Raw genomic sequence first — 16451 nt, 5'->3', positions numbered from 1 at the left:
ATGCTATACAGTACGTTCTTATTAGTTATCTATTTTATGTCAATCCTAATCTCCCAATTTATCCCTCGCCCTACTCTTTCCCCCTTGGTAACTATAAGTTTGTTTTCTATATCTGTGACTCTATTTCTGTTTGGTAAATAGGTTCATTCGTACCGTTTTTTTTTAGATTCCACATGTAAGTGATAGCATATGATATTTGTCTTTCTCTGACTTACTTCACTCAGTATGACAATCTCTAGGTCCATCCATGTCACTGCAAATGGCATTATTTTGTTCTTTTTTATGGCTGAGTAATATTCCATTGCATATATGTACCACATCTTCTTTATCCATTCCTCTCTCGATGGACATTTAGGTTGCTTCCATGTCCTGGCTATTGTAAATAGTGCTGCAATGAACATTGTGGTGAATGTATCTTTTCGAATTATGGTTTTCTCTGGATAACAAGTTCTTAATGAATCACAAGTTTCCCATAAAGTAAGAACTCTTTTTTTAAAAAAGGAAAAGTATTAAAAAGCTCTTGTGTTTTATTGTGAAATTATAAAATTTACCCTTCCATTGTAAGACTTTATTTTGTTTTTGAGAAGCAATGTGGCTATGGAAATAACTGGGTGCCCCTGAGGCAGAATATTTTTGTGACCCTTTATAAAGAGTCAGAATTGCTTGCAAATGGCTTTTCCTGTGGGCAGCATGATAGAATATTAGCTATTTTCTAAAAGTATAATTAGGAATGCTGACTATTCCTGGTACTGAAGGAACAACCTGTGGGTACTAATAACTGAATTTTTTATTAAAACAATAATATAGTCTTTTATAGGTACCATTGTACAACAACTTTTTGGTTCAGACTACATATTTAAATGGAGCTTTTAAGAGATGTTATAAAAACTAATTCATTCTATTCTAGTTGTATTTTAATATCAGACAGAGAGGGTTAGATTAGGGGAACAGATGATGAGCCCTAGACTTCCTGGGTAGCTAGGAAAGTACCAAGATAGTCACGATAGGGGCTGTATGTGGGTTGTTGCACTGGGCGACGGGGGATCCAAACAGGTATGATTATTTCTATATAGCAGAGATGTCTAGGAAAGTACTTTGTCTATTTCCAAAGCCTCATTCTTTTTTTTTTTTTTTTTAATTTTATTTATTTATTTATTTATTTATTTATGGCTGTGTTGGGTCTTCGTTTCTGTGCGAGGGCTTTCTCTAGTTGCGGCAAGCGGGGGCCGCTCTCCATCGCGGTGCGCGGGCCTCTCACTATCGCGGCCTCTCTTGTTGCGGAGCACAGGCTCCAGACGCGCAGGCTCAGCAATTGTGGCTCACGGGCCCAATTGCTCCGCGGCACGTGGGATCCTCCCAGACCAGGGCTCGAACCCGTGTCCCCTGCATTGGCAGGCAGACTCTCAACCACTACGCCACCAGGGAAGCCCCCATAGCCTCATTCTTAAGTTATATTTTCATGTTTCATCTCTCCCATGCTGTTCACATTCAACCCTACACCTGTCCTACCTCACATTCACACTTAGCTTTCTTTGTGAGTCACAGGAGTAATCTTCATTCATTGTTTCTTTTTAAACTTTTCAGGAAAATGATGAAGAAGCCAAGAAGATTGCAAAAGAAGGGCAGTTGACTGCTAGGGATCTGCTACAGCCACACAGGCTTTACTGCTACTATTACAGAGTACTACAGGTCAGTTCAGAGGATCCATCTGCTTGGTTGAGTGTCCTCAGACCAAATGCATGGCCTGAATGCTTGCTTCCTGGAGGGGTTCAAGAGTCAGTCAGCCTGTGGAACTCTGGCTATGCTGAGGCGCCAGCCTATAGAAAGATAATGCTAAGTCCCTTTCTGGCCTCCATATTTTTATCTCCATTCAGTATTATGAAAAACAATGCTTAGCGCCATTACAAATATAGATTAAAATCTCTGAACCTCAGAGAACATCTTTCCTCATATGGAAAATAGGAGGGTTGGACTAGAGATCATTAACATCTCTCTCTGCTCAATATATCTACCTCTTTGTTCTCCTTACTACTTAAGAGCCGCACTTTTGCTATCAGTACAGGATGGAAAACAAATATTTAATTTGTTGTATAAGACAAACAAATGAAAAATACAGTTGACCCTTGAACAACATGGGTTGGAACTGTGCAGGTCCACTTACATGTGGATTTGTTTTAGTAGTAAATACTACAGTACTACACAATCCAAGGTTGGTTGAACCCACGGACATGGAACCGTGCATACTGAGGAATCACATATATGGAGGGCCAGCTATAAGTTATACACAGATTTTCAGCTGTGCCGAGGGTCAGTACTCCTAACCCTGACATTGTTTAAGGGTCAGCTTTATTTATAATCTAAAACCTTAGGGCTGAATTCTGAAGTACAGATATTTACTGTACTTCCAAGAATCCAAGGACTGGTTCTTTGAATAATTAACTTGTGTTTTACTCAGTAAAATTTAGCCAGAAGAGAAAAATAAGAAATTATGTTTTTGTTGTTAACCTAAACTTATTTTTCTGTGAGGCAGAAAAAAAATAACTTAGTAGCCTGAGGCTACTACCCTCTCACAGAAAAATTAAAATGATTAATTACACCATTTATTAGAAGCAGCCTTTTCCTTAAATGAGTTCTTTTCCCTCTGCTAGTCTGGCTGTAATTTTAATAATAGGAGTTTCTCCCTCTGAAATATTAATTAGGTTCATGTACACATGTCAGTATTTTGTTGGATTTGGCCCAGGACCAGGAATGTACAGCTAAACGTACATGGAACCACTGAACTGAAAAATCCAATGTATAGGAATATTTCAGTCAGTGGCCAAAAAGGAGGGACATTTCACAGGCCTGTCGCCATTTACAAAGTGTGTGTGACTACAGGCCTAAAGGGAAGGATGTGTGAAACCACCAACTTTATTGTGAGATGCTTATCATCTTTGTTCACTGATTTGAATATTCAGCAAAGTTAATTATTCATTAACACGTGGAGGATGAATTCGAGAGGTGCTGTTGTTCAAGTAGGGACATCCCGTTACAAGAGGCTTCTTTCCTATACATAAAATAGCGGATGGGGCTCCTTGCTAGATTATGAAATATCGCACTAGTGCCTATAATAACTAAAGTTAAAAGGTAACTTTAGGACTGAGATAAACCAGACCTTTGGTTTTAGTCTGAAGATACATAGCCACTAGAAACAATAGCATGAGGGGAGCGGGGAGGATTCAGTGGAATGAAGTTTGGACTTTCCATTGCCTTCAAACACATTCCAGAATTACGCTGAGCGCCAGACCAGCAAACCCGAAATACGTGATGGAATGGAACTTGTTCCTCAGCCGGATGACAGTGCATCTATCTGCCAGTGCCACAGGAAAAGGCCTTTAAGAGAAGAGCTTTAAGTCAGCCCATATTCACACTCCTGTAATGTGCCGGCAACGTCTTTCATGGCAGCATTCAGATGGAATCTAAGCTGTGAAGACTGTGAAGACAGCCTGGAAGACTGTATGCAGGGGACTGCTTCTCTTGGTGGCTTCATATAATGTGGATGGATAGAGCAATATTAGAGCAAGTATTACCAAATATCTTAGGATATTAATATCTTTTGAGTAAACACTGCTATTATCAGCATCATAGTTTCTCTGAAAAGAAAACTTGGGGATCCTAGTAGATAGAGAGGCTTGCCAAAATATAAATAACTCTCTATGAAACTATTTACATTGTATTTATTGGTTTGTTTCTATCACTTGTTCACTTTCCCTCTTCCCCTTCCAATGATGAAGAAAAAATATTTTTGCAGGGCTTTTTTTACCCCCTCACTGCGTAACTTCTCCTCCTACAAGCTGCTTTTGGCATTCAGTAATATCAAGTTTCCTCTTGGAAGGACTGATATGAATAATTAAGAAAGATGAGAATGACTCTGTTATTAAAGGTAGCTTGGAGACTATGAAGGGAAATTATTTTAAAGCTCATTCATATCTTTTTAACTAAGTTTTACCACAGCCTGAGACAAAATTAAGGAGAGGTAGTGCCTTAAGCTAGTTAATTCCCAGTCTATCTGAGTTGGACACCCATCAAGGACAACACAGTTATTAAAGTAGATGAGAGCATCCTATTGGTATCTTCATTATCTATATATTGAATAGATAAATGATAACTGTAGTCAGATAGGGATCTTTAATTCTTTTTAATCTTTCTTTAAAAGGGATGCTTGAAATACCTCTGCAACAAGCTGCAGGAAGCCTGGTATCTTGGGATTCACTAATAAGCTAATGACAAAAGCAAGCATCCATTCTTCACTGCACCCCTCCTCTATTTCACTGTGCTGTATTGCTAAGATAAAAACTTTGGAAATTTCCTTTGCCTTTTAGGACAGGGTGAAGTCTTAAGACCCAGAAATTCATTACACACTCCTTGTAATACCACAAATATGAGATTCAGTTCATTAAGAACACACTCCCAAAACAAGAAATAACCACACTCCAATTTAAAAATATTTACTCTCCTAATTGAAATACTTACTTAACCTGGAAAACAATGTAACCACTTTAAAATAGTCATATCTATTCTTTACTGAACATCACTAGGGACACAGAATTTTTTTAACTAGACAAAAGCAAAAGCACATTTAGTAACAGTGTAATCAAAGCCAAGTATCCATGGAAAACACGAATACCCACCAGTTGTTCAAAAGCACAAGTGCACAAGTATAAAATAAAGGGCAAGCTGTACCACAGTTTACCTTAGGATCCAGATCCTAAGGAGGAGAGGGGTGTGAGGATATGTAAGTTAATATAATAACTACATTTGTCAAAATAAGCTATCAACATTTTGTTTTTATTAATAAAATGTTGGAAACACCTTAAATAGCCATCATGCGGGAGCTAGCTAAATATATAGCTATATATCAAGGAATACAGTACAACCATTAGAAAGAATGAACTAGCTCTAAATGCACTATCATGAAAGATTTCCATGACAGTGTTCAGTGAAAAAAGCAAGTTACAGAACAACACATATACTGTGAAAACATTCATGTAAAAAAATATATCCATGTGGTTTAAAGTTTAGAAGGATATTCACCAATATCCGAGGAAAATGGAGAGAAGGGAATTTTTACTTTTTGCCTTATATCTGTCTATGATATTTAAAATGTTTTTACTGTAAGTATGAATCAGATTGGACAATAAAGAAAAATACAAACCTAGGAAAAGAAAATAAATGCATAAAAGATATACATAGGAAAATAAAATGGATATTTATATTTTCCACTATGCTATTTTAAAATCTATGTCTAGAATTTTATATCATATGACATATTATTTACACTTTTTAAATAAAGTAAATTTTCTAAATAAAATTTTGAAACAGATAAATTTGTTTTTTAAAAAAGAGGATCGAATCACCTATAGCTTTGGTATTTCTGTAACTGGGTTGGTCTAATTTTAATTCTATTACGTCTTCATGAATAAATGAATCAAAACTTCTACCACCAACACTAAATCCCTAGTGAGTAGAAATTAATATGAAAGGAAAAGATATTTGGGCTTGACACCATTATTTTCTGTTATTTCAGGTGAAAATACTGTTAAGTGCAGTGCCTTTGTCAGTTTACGCTACATTATAACAAATACACCATAGACTGGGTGGCTTTGACAGCAAATATTTATTTCTCACAGTTCTGGAGGCTGGAAGTCCAAGATCAAAGTGCCAACAGGTCTGATGTCTGATGAGAGCCCACTTTCTGGTTTGCAGACTGATGCGTTCTCATTGTATCCTCACATGGCAGAAAGCAAAGAGAGAGGAAGCAAGCTATCTCCTCTCTCTTCTTATAAGGGCACTAATCCCATCATGAGGACTCCACCCTCATGACCTAATTAGCTCTCAAAGGCTCCGTCTCCAAATACCATCACATTAGGGATGAGGGTTTCAACATATTAATTTGGGGGGTGGGGTGGGGACAAACTTTCAGTCCATAGCAGGCAGGGAGAGGAAAAATTCTCCCCTGACATAATAAGGCCAAGGTTAGAAGAAATATAAGTTTCTTATTTGGAGGGATAGGAAATCATCCTTGTGGTGGTGAGGCATGTTTGACTTCAAATAGTTGAGGACAAAATTAACCAGACTGTAAAAATCCCTCTTTTATGCACAGAACCACAGTTTACCCTATCCCAACCACTGCTGTGCCTACCCCACACCAACCTCTTGTGGAGCCATTCCACTTACTGAGATCAAAGTTGTCTCTTCTAAGCCAAGTTCTCTCTGTAGAGCTCTGTGGAAGAAGAAGCCACACTAAACTTTACTGTGATAACCAACACTGCAACATTTCTTAGACACAAGAAAAGAAGAAGACTGGAGTTTGTTTATTCTATGGGAAGAAATAGCAAATCCTGAAAGTGTGCACGGGGAGGGTAGGGGGTGGCTTATGTAGAGGGAGTTATATACAGCCAGAAGTGAGGAAAGAAAGTTAGAAAAGAAGAAATATTTTCATGAGCTACCTGTTTTGTTTCACCCCCAACTAGGTGTACTTCAATACAATTTGATGCTAACTGCCCAGATTTGGCATCAGATCCCACAGGTTTAGGGCTCACTGTTCCACAAGACTGCCTTTACAGACACCAGGCAAAAGTGAGGTCCCCAGGCTACCCACACTTCTGACCAACTGGCTGCAAATTCAGGGGTTCCCATGACCCCTCTCAGGTTCAATAATTCTCTAAAACAACTCAGAGAACCCAGGAAAATGCTATACTTAACTACTACAGTTTCATTTTAAAGGATACCCATAGGGCATGATCTAGAAAGGAGCACAAAGCTTTCATGCCCTCTCTATAGGGGGCCAGGGCATGTCACCCTCATCATTGTGCTACTAATCAGGAAGCTACACTGAGCTTTGGTGTCCAGAGTTTTGGGGGGAGTCTCATTATGTAGGCATGGTCAGTGGACTAAACCACTGACCATGTGATTGAACTCAATATCCAGCCTCCTTCCCCTCCCAGGAGTTTGGACAGCTAAAGTCCCAATCCTCTAATCATGTGCTTGGTCTTTTTGGTGACCAGTCCCATTCTGAAGCTACCTAGGAGTCCCACCATTAATACCTCATTAGCATAAAAAAGACTTCTTTCTATCACTCAGGAAATTCTAAGGGTTTTTGAAACTCTCTACCAGGAACCAGAGACAAAGATCAGATATATTTTTTATAATATCACAACACCTCTGAGAGCCTTGGAACTGAGGACTACCTAAGTCATCAGGCTTGATTCAAGGGAATGAAGTAGCAAGATCAACCTCACTCCAGAAGGTTTGGGACAAATACCTGAGTATTATAGTATGTGTTAACCAAATCCCATATAATTTAGTTCATAGTATACGATAAGGGGATATTTTAAACAGGCAGAGTGTAGTCTCTCTCTGATTTCTAAGGGTTTTTATCCACATCCTTAATGTGAGCTAGTGGACAGCAAGGAGTAACATGCTTCAGATGACAACGAACCAGCTAGAGAAATATAAGAGCTGTTTCCCCTTCATACCCCACCCCACCCCCATTCTTTCTCCTTCCCAAAGAGTAACAAGAACCTTCTGCCACCACCTATATCACTGGTACCACTAGCACTGCAGCTATGGAACAAGCACTTGTCACCTAGGTGGGCTGAATAAGTCCTCCAAGGAAAATGGCTTGTCTTCTGCCCATGGAGGAATTCCTAAAGAATCAGACTTTGAAGGCTAGTGGGATTTGATTGCAGGACTTCGACAGGACTCGGGGAAAACAGAGACTCCACTCTTGGAGGGGACACACAAAGGACTGTGTGCATTGGGACCCAGGGGAAGGAGCAGTGACCCCATAGGAGACTGAACCAGACCTACCTGCTGGTGTTGGAGGGTCTCCTGCAGAGGCGGGGGGTGGCTCTGTCTCACTGAGAGGACAGGGACACTGGCAGTGGAAGTTCTAGAAAGTACCCCTTGGCATGAGCCCTCCCAGAGTCTGCCATTAGCCCCACCAAAGAGCCCAGGTAGGCTCCAGTGTTGGGTCGCTTCAGGCCAAACAACCAACAGGGAGGGAACCCAGCCTCACCCATCAGTAGACAAGCATTTTAAAGTTTTACTGAGCTCTGCCCACCAGAGCAACACCCACCTCTACCCACCACCAGTCCCTCCCATCAGGAAACTTGCACAAGCCTCTTAGATAGCCTCATCCACCAGAGGGCAGACAGCAGAAGCAAGAAGAACTACAATCCTGCAGCCTGTGGAACAAAAACCACATTCACAGGAGAGACAAGATGAAAAGGCGGAGGGCTATGTACCAGATGAAGGAACAAGATAAAACCCCAGAAAAACAACTCAATGAAGTGGAGACAGGCAACCTTCCAGAAAAAGAATTCAGAATAATGATAGTGAAGATGATCCAGGACCTCGGAAAAAGAATGGAGACAAAGATTGAGAAGATGCAAGAAATGTTTAACAAAGACCTAGAAGAATTAAAGAACAAACAAACAGAGATGAACAATACAATAACTGAAATGAAAAGTACACTAGAAGGAATCAATAGCAGAATACCTGAGGCAGAAGAACGGATAAGTGACCTGGATGACAGAATGGTGGAATTCACTGCTGTGGAACAAAATAAAGAAAAAAGAATGAAAAGAAATTAAGACAGCCTAAGAGACCTCTGGGACAACATTAAAAGGCAACAACGTTCGGATTATAGGGGTCCCAGAAGGAGAAGAGAGAGAGAAAGGACCCGAGAAAATATTTGAAGAGATTATCGTCGAAAATTTCCCTAACATAGGAAAGGAGATAGCCACACAAGTCCAGGAAGCGCAGAGAGTCCCATACAGGATAAACCCAAGGAGAAACACACGGAGACACATAGTAATCAAATTGGCAAAAATTAAAGGCAAAGAAAAATTATTGGAAACAGCAAGGGAAAAAAGACAAATACCATACAAGGAAACTCCCATAAGGTTAACAGCTTATTTCTCAGCAGAAACTCTACAAGCCAGAAGGGAGTGGCATGATATACTTAAAGTGATGAAAGGGAAAAACCTACAACCAAGATTACTCTACCAGACAAGGATCTCATTCAGATTCAATGGAGAAATCAAAAGCAAAAGCTAAGAGAATTTAGCACCACCAAACCAACTCTAAAACAAATGCTAAAGGAACTTCTCTAAGTGGGAAACACAAAAGAAGAAAAGGACCTACAAAAACAAACCCAAAACAATTAAGAAAATGGTAACAGGAACATACATATTGATAATTACCTTAAACATGAATGGATTAAATGCTCCAACCGACACAGGCTTGATGAATGCATACAAAAACAAGACCCATATATATGCTGTCTACAAGAGACCCACTTCAGAGCTAGGGACACATACAGACTGAAAGTGAGGGGATGGCAAAAGATATTCCATGCAAATGAAATCAAAAGAAAGCTGGAGTAGCAATACTCATATCAGATAAAATAGACTTTAAAATAAAGAAAGTTACAAGAGACAAGGAAGGACACTACATAATGATCAAGGGATCAATCCAAGAAGAAGATATAACAATTATAAATATATATGCACCCAACATAGAAGCACCTAAATACATAAGGCAAAAGCTAACAGCTATAAAAGAGGAAATCGACAGTAACACAATAATATTGGGGGACTTTAACACCTCACTTACACCAAAGGACAGATCATCCAAACAGAAAATTAATAAGGAAACAGAAGCTTTAAATGACACAATAGACCAGATAGATTTAATTGATATTTATAGGACATTCCATCCAAAAACAGCAGATTACACTTTCCTCTCAAGTGCACACAAAACATTCTCCAGGATAGACCACATCTTGGGTCACAAATCAAGCCTCAGTAAATTTAAGAAAATTGAAATCCTATCAAGCATCTTTTCTGACCACAACGCTATGAGATTAGAAATGAATTACAGGGAAAAAAACATAAAAAACACAAACACATGGAGGCTAAACAATATGTTACTAAATAACCAAGAGATCACTGAAGAAATCAAAGAGGAAATCAAAAAATACCTAAGACAAATGAAAATGAAAGCACAATGATCCAAAACCTATGGGACGTGGCAAAAGCAGTTCTAAGAGGGAAGTTTATAGTGACACAATCTTACCTCAGGAAACAAGAAAAATCACAAATAAACAACCTAACCTTGTACCTAAAGCAACTAGAGAAAGAAGAACAAACAAAACCCAAAGTTAACAGAAGGAAAGAAATCATAAAGATCAGAGCAGAAATAAATGAAATACAAACAAAGAAAACAATACCAAAGATCAATAAAACTAAAAGCTGGTTCTTTCAGAAGATAAACAAAATTGATAAGCCATTAGCCAGACTCATCAAGAAAAAGAGGGAGAGGACTCAAATCAATAAAATTAGAAATGAAAAAGGAGAAGTTACAACAGACACAGCAGAAATACAAAGCTTGCTAAGAGACTACTACAAGCAACTCTATGCCAATAAAATGGACAACTTGGAAGAAATGGACAAATTCTTAGAAAGGTATAACCTTCCAAGACTGAACCAGGAAGAAACAGAAAATATGAACAGACCAATCACAAGTAATGAAATTGAAACTGTGATTAAAAATCTTCCAACAAACAAAAGTCCAGGACCAAGTGGTTTCACAGGTGAATTCTATCAAACATTTAGAGAAGAGCTAACACCCATCCTTCTCAAACTCTTCCAAAAAACTGCAGAGAAAGGAACACTCCCAAACTCATTCTATGAGGCCACCATCACCCTGATACCAAAACCAGACAAAGATACTACAAAAAATAAAATTACAGACCAATATTACTGATGAATATAGATGCAAAAATTCTGAACAAAATAATAGCAAACAGAATCCAACAACACATTAAAAGGATCATACACCATGATCAAGTGGGATTTATCCCAAGGATGCAAGGATTCTTCAATATACGCAAATCAATCAATGTGATACACCATATTAACAAATTGAAGAATAAAAACTATATGATCACCTTTGCAGAAAAATGCAGAAAAAGCTTTTGACAAAATTCAACACCCATTTATGATTAAAAACTCTCCAGAAAGTGGGCATAGAGGGAACCTACCTCAACATAATAAAGGCCATATATGACAAACCCACAACAAACATCATTCTCAATGGTGAAAAACTGAAAGCATTTCCTCTAAGATCAGGAACAAGACAAGGTTGTCCACTCTCACCACTATTACTCAACATAGTTTTGGAAGTCCTAGCCACGGCAATCAGAGAAGAAAAAGGAATAAAAGGAATACAAATTGGAAAAGAAGAAGTAAAACTGTCACTGTTTGCAGATGACATGATACTATACATAGATAATCCTAAAGACACTACCAGAAAACTACTAGAGCTAATCAATGACTTTGGTAAAGTTGCAGGATACAACATTAATGTATAGAAATCTCTTGCATTCCTATATACTAATGACAAAAAATCTGAAAGAGAAATTAAGGAAACACTCCCATTTACCATTGCAACAAAAAGAATAAAATACTTAGGAATAAACCTACCTAAGGAGACAAATGACCTGTATGTAGAAAACTCTAAGACACTGATGAAAGAAATTAAAGATGATTCCAACAGATGGAGAGATATACCATGTTCCTGGATTGGAAGAATTAATATTGTGAAAATGACTATACTACCCAAAGCAATCTACTGATTCAATGCAATCCCTATCAAATTACCAATGGCATTTTTTACAGAACTAGAACAAAAAATCTTAAAATTTGTATGGAGACACAAAAGACCCTGAATAGCCAAAGCAGTCTTGAGGGAAAAAAGCGGAGCTGGAGGAATCAGACTCCCTGACTTCAGACTATACTACAAAGCTACAGTCATCAAGACAATATGGTACTGGCACAAAACAGAAATATAGATCAATGGAACAAGATAGAAAGCCCAGAGATAAACCCACGCACCTATGGTCAACTAATCTATGACAAAGGAGGCAAAGATATACAATGGAGAAAAGACAGTCTCTTCAATAAGTGGTGCTGGGAAAACTGGACAGCTACAAGTAAAAGAATAAAATTAGGGCTTCCCTGGTGGCGCAGTGGTTGAGAATCTGCCTGCCAATGCAGGGGACACGGGTTCAAACTCTGGTCTGGGAAGATCCCACATGCCGCGGAGCAACTGGGCCCGTGAGCCACAATTACTGAGCCTGCGCGTCTGGAGCCTGTGCTCCGCAACAAGAGAGGCCGCGATGGTGAAAGGCCTGCGCACCGCGATGAAGAGTGGCCCCCGCTTGCCACAACTAGAGAAAGCCCTTGCACAGAAACGAAGACCCAACACAGCCATAAATAAATAAATTAATTAATTTAAAAAAAAAAGAATAAAATTAGAACACTCCCTAACACCATACACAAAAATAAACTCAAAATGGATTCGAGACCTAAATGTAAGACCGGACACTATAAAACTCTTAGAGGAAAACCTAGGAAGAACACTCTTTGACATAAATCACAGCAAGATCTTTTTGGATCCACCTCCTAGAGTAATGGAAATAAAAACAAAAATAAACAAATGGGACCTAATGAAACTTCAAAGCTTTTGCACAGCAAAGGAAACCATAAACAAGACGAAAAGACAACCCTCAGAATGGGAGAAAAGATTTGCAAAACGAATCAATGGACAAAGGATTAATCTCCAAAATATATAAACAGCTCATGCAGCTCAATATTAAAAAAAAACCAACCCAAACCAAAAATGGGCAGAAGACCTAAATAGACATTTCTCCAAAGAAGACATACAGATGGCCAAGAAGCACATGAAAAGCTGCTCAACATCACTAATTATTAGAGAAATGCAAATCAAAACTACAATGAGGTATCACCTCACACCAGTTAGAATGGGCATCATCAGAAAATCTACAAACAACAAATGCTGGAGAGGGTGTGGAGAAAAGGGAACCCTCTTGCACTGTTGGTGGGAATGTAAATTGAAACAGCCACTATGGAGAACAGTATGGAGGTTCCTTAAAAAACTAAAAATAGAATTACCATATGATCCAGCAATCTCTCTACTGGGCATATACCCAGAGAAAACCATAATTCAAAAAGACACATGCACCCCAATGTTCATTGCAGCACTATTTACAATAGCCAGGTCATGGAAGCAACCTAAATGCCCATCGACAGATGAATGGGTAAAGAAGATGTGGTACATACATACAATGGACTATTACTTAGCCATAAAAAGGAACGAAATTGGGTCATTTGTAGAGACGTGGATGGATCTAGAGACTGTCATACAGAGTGAAGTAAGTCAGAAAGAGAAAAACAAATATCGTATATTAACGCATATATGTGGAACCTAGAAAAATGGTACAGATGAACCGGTTTGCAGGGGAGAAAGTGAGACACAGATGTAGAGAAGAAACGTATGGACACCAAGGGGGGAAAGCGGCGGGGGGTGGGGATGGTGCTGTGCTGAATTGGGAGATTGGGATTGACATGTATACACTGATGTGCATAAAATGGATGACTAATAAAAATATATATATATCCCCTTTTCTTATACTAATTCAAGTTTTTTCCTTATCTCTTGTCTTTACATCGCTTATAAATCTTTGCCTTCTAAATGGAAAGCAAGAATATTAATTTCGTTAATATAATAGTACATACTGTATAATAATAAGAAAAAGGAGAGAGAAAAAAGAAGATGAGGAGAATAAGGAAGGATATGGCGAACAGAGGGAAGGAAGGAAAGAAAGATTTTTATAAAACCACCCAGAAGTTCCTCTGAGTTCTGTGTCCTAGTAAATTGTCCTAGATTGAAGCAGGTGCATATAAATAAATAAATAGAAAAACTGATGGTTTTAAGTCTTAATGATCCTTTGTGACTACTTTAAACATACTTTTTCTTTCAAAAAACTGAAATATTTTTACATGTATTAGAGCAAAAGAAAAAGGTCTGAGCCTATTATTAAGGAATTACTGAATTCTTCTGGATCAGGTTAAAGGTAAAATAATATTAATACATGCTCAAATAGTAACCATTATCTTTTTTTCTTTTTTTAAGTAATTCAGACTGGCAATCCATTAAAAATATGTAGGGCTTGTTTTTAAAGTAATATATAAACAAAAAGTACAAATATACATAATGTTTCCATGACTGTATTTTTACAGTTTATTATTCATAGCTACTGTGTATTAATGCTTCAAGTAACTATAAGAAAGGGAACTAAAGCTCACATCTGCTTATTCTGATTTGTGATAATAATTTTAAAGAACTCTGGAAACTCAGTGAGTCAATGAATTAGCCTATAGGGAATTTCTTCAGTACAATTCTGTATTATGTAGGGAACATTTTCTTCAGCTGTTTTTTTCCCCTAGACGTTAATCTTCCTTACAAACTAATTGTATTACTTGCATGAGCATAGGAGGAAAATAGCAGAACCGGGCAGTTTCTGAGCAAGATTATTTGACATTGCAATAAGTGACAAACTAAAACAGGGCCAAGTGTGAGACATCTGGAATTCAAGCAAATCAAACTTGCTTTAGATCTGCATATTTGTATAATTTAAAGTTATCTAGGAATTCATTTAAGAGGTCATCTGTTTTCACTTAAAAATTGGTTTAGGCTTTACCAGCTAAAGAGCTTAAATTTAGAAGTAGCATTGGACTGCAGTCACGTGTCACTTATTCTTTGATCCTGCGCAGGATGTCTCAAAAAGCTAGAAGGGTCAGTTCTTTTATTTACAAACGAATAAATTAATTCAGTAGGAAGGATTTCACCACACTTCTCTAACATCTTTAAAGTCCTTGGTTGAAGCAACCGGACGTTATAAAATATTGAGCCCAGCTTCGCAGAAAGTCCCTTCGATTTCCCTCCCGTCCCAAACCCTTTGCCTCAAAGCCACTGACAGCCGCTGTGAGAGCTTCTAAGAGGTCCAACCACGTTCACATTCCCCGATTTTGGATCTCCGGGACTCGGAAAGGTCGGGGGCGCACCAAAGCTCGGAGCCGAGGGGCGTGGCCAAGAGGCGGGACGAACGGGGCCAAGCCCCGCCTAACAAAGCGGAACTAGATTTACGTCATTTCTGTCTGCGGCGTTACCTGAGGCACAAGTGGAGCTCAGGCCGGCGGCGATTGGCAGGTGAAGAGAATGGTGTCCCCTCCCCGTCAGCCGGTACTGTTCCTACTCGGCTTGCTTCTGTGGCCGCTGGGTCTGAGCCTCCTCTGGTTCAGTGTGTTGACGGCCCCAGGTCCTTGAGGTCCCCGCCCTATCCAGCCCTCTTAATGAAGTTTCGTTTCTCTGAAGCCCCCATTGGGCACCTAGCCTCTCGTTTAAAATCTTGGCCAGGATAAACCCCTTCCCCCGCGTTTCCTCTCCTCGCCCTCAGTGAACTCGCGTCCCTCTGGTTGAAAAGAGCTCCCGGCCCATCCTTCGCGCTCTTAGTGCCCCACTCACCGCGCAGATACTGTCTCGTCCACCTTCAGGCCGAGCGGGAAATACTTAACCTACCTCACGTGTTTTTCTGGACTTTTTTTCTGTTCGATTCATGAAATGGTTTTCCGTCTTTTCATTTCATTATTTAGAGATGGAAAGGGCAAAATCGTTTTTAAGGAGGAGGCCAAGCAGTCTTTTTACCTCTTCCGCTCTTGGTATAAAGGACCACGGAAGAAAAGGAAAAGCGAAATTACAAAATTGATAAAGATCGCGAAACACATTTGTTTACTCAATAAAACAGTAGGAGAAACAAAATGGGAAGCATAGGTTCTAATCCCAGCAAATTAATTTTAATTCTATTTTCAAACTTTTAAATAAGTAAATGGAACTTAGATTTCAAAGACTTACCTTGTAATCTTTTTCTCATGAAGCCTGAATAGATCAGCGGAGCCATGATCTATTATAATAAAAGTTTTTGAATTGGGATAGATAAAAATCTTATCTCTGAATCTGCAAGTGGAACCCGGATGTAAAATCCTCATGACCTGAACAGTGGCTTGATAGTACTTTTTAGTATCTTAGAATTTCTGAAGTGTTTTAACATTAATTTATTTGGAGCCTCATAATAACCATATGACATCAGTATTGTTTTTTATTTAAGGCCAGCAACTGTCCCTACCCCCTTTTCTTCTCTGGACCTTGTCCTTTTAAACTACTCGAAAGACTTTACCCTTCATAGCTAGCAACATCTTAATGTGCCTTAAATTCTCCCATATTTTAAAAAATTTCTTGAATCCATGCCCTCCTTCCAGCAAATAACCCTTATCTCTGCTCCCTGACAGCACTCCAAAGAACCATTTACATATTCACTGTCTCAGCGTTCCCACTTCCTCAACACAGGCTTTCTTCCTTGCTGCTCCAATAGGCAACTTTAGTTGGCCAAATCTAATTCTTTATCCTCCATTTACTTGACTCTCCACAATTGAGCACTTCTCTTTCTTGAAATGTGTGGAACTTTATCATTCCTCAGTAATGTG

General features: G+C 38.8%; 1 protein-coding gene across 11 annotated transcripts in view; it reads left to right on the top strand.

The window, feature by feature from the left end:
* Nucleotides 1-16451, top strand: part of LOC118899409 (protein O-glucosyltransferase 3) — a 161938-nt gene that overhangs the window by 14075 nt on the left and 131412 nt on the right. For 9 of the 11 annotated variants that reach the window (XM_036861099.1, XM_036861107.1, XM_036861105.1 and 6 more), the window contains exon 7: nt 1585-1689. In XM_036861099.1, coding sequence (XP_036716994.1) covers nt 1585-1689 — 105 coding nt within the window. Of the gene's footprint in view, nt 1-1584; nt 1690-3266; nt 5211-16451 lie in introns of those variants that run through there. The other 2 variants (XM_036861110.1, XM_036861109.1) reach the window with 1 other exon arrangement.

Source organism: Balaenoptera musculus, chromosome 8 (assembly GCF_009873245.2).
Source record: "Balaenoptera musculus isolate JJ_BM4_2016_0621 chromosome 8, mBalMus1.pri.v3, whole genome shotgun sequence".
Classification (NCBI taxonomy): Eukaryota; Metazoa; Chordata; class Mammalia; order Artiodactyla; family Balaenopteridae; genus Balaenoptera; species Balaenoptera musculus.
This window is presented reverse-complemented; position numbering and strand designations above follow the sequence as displayed.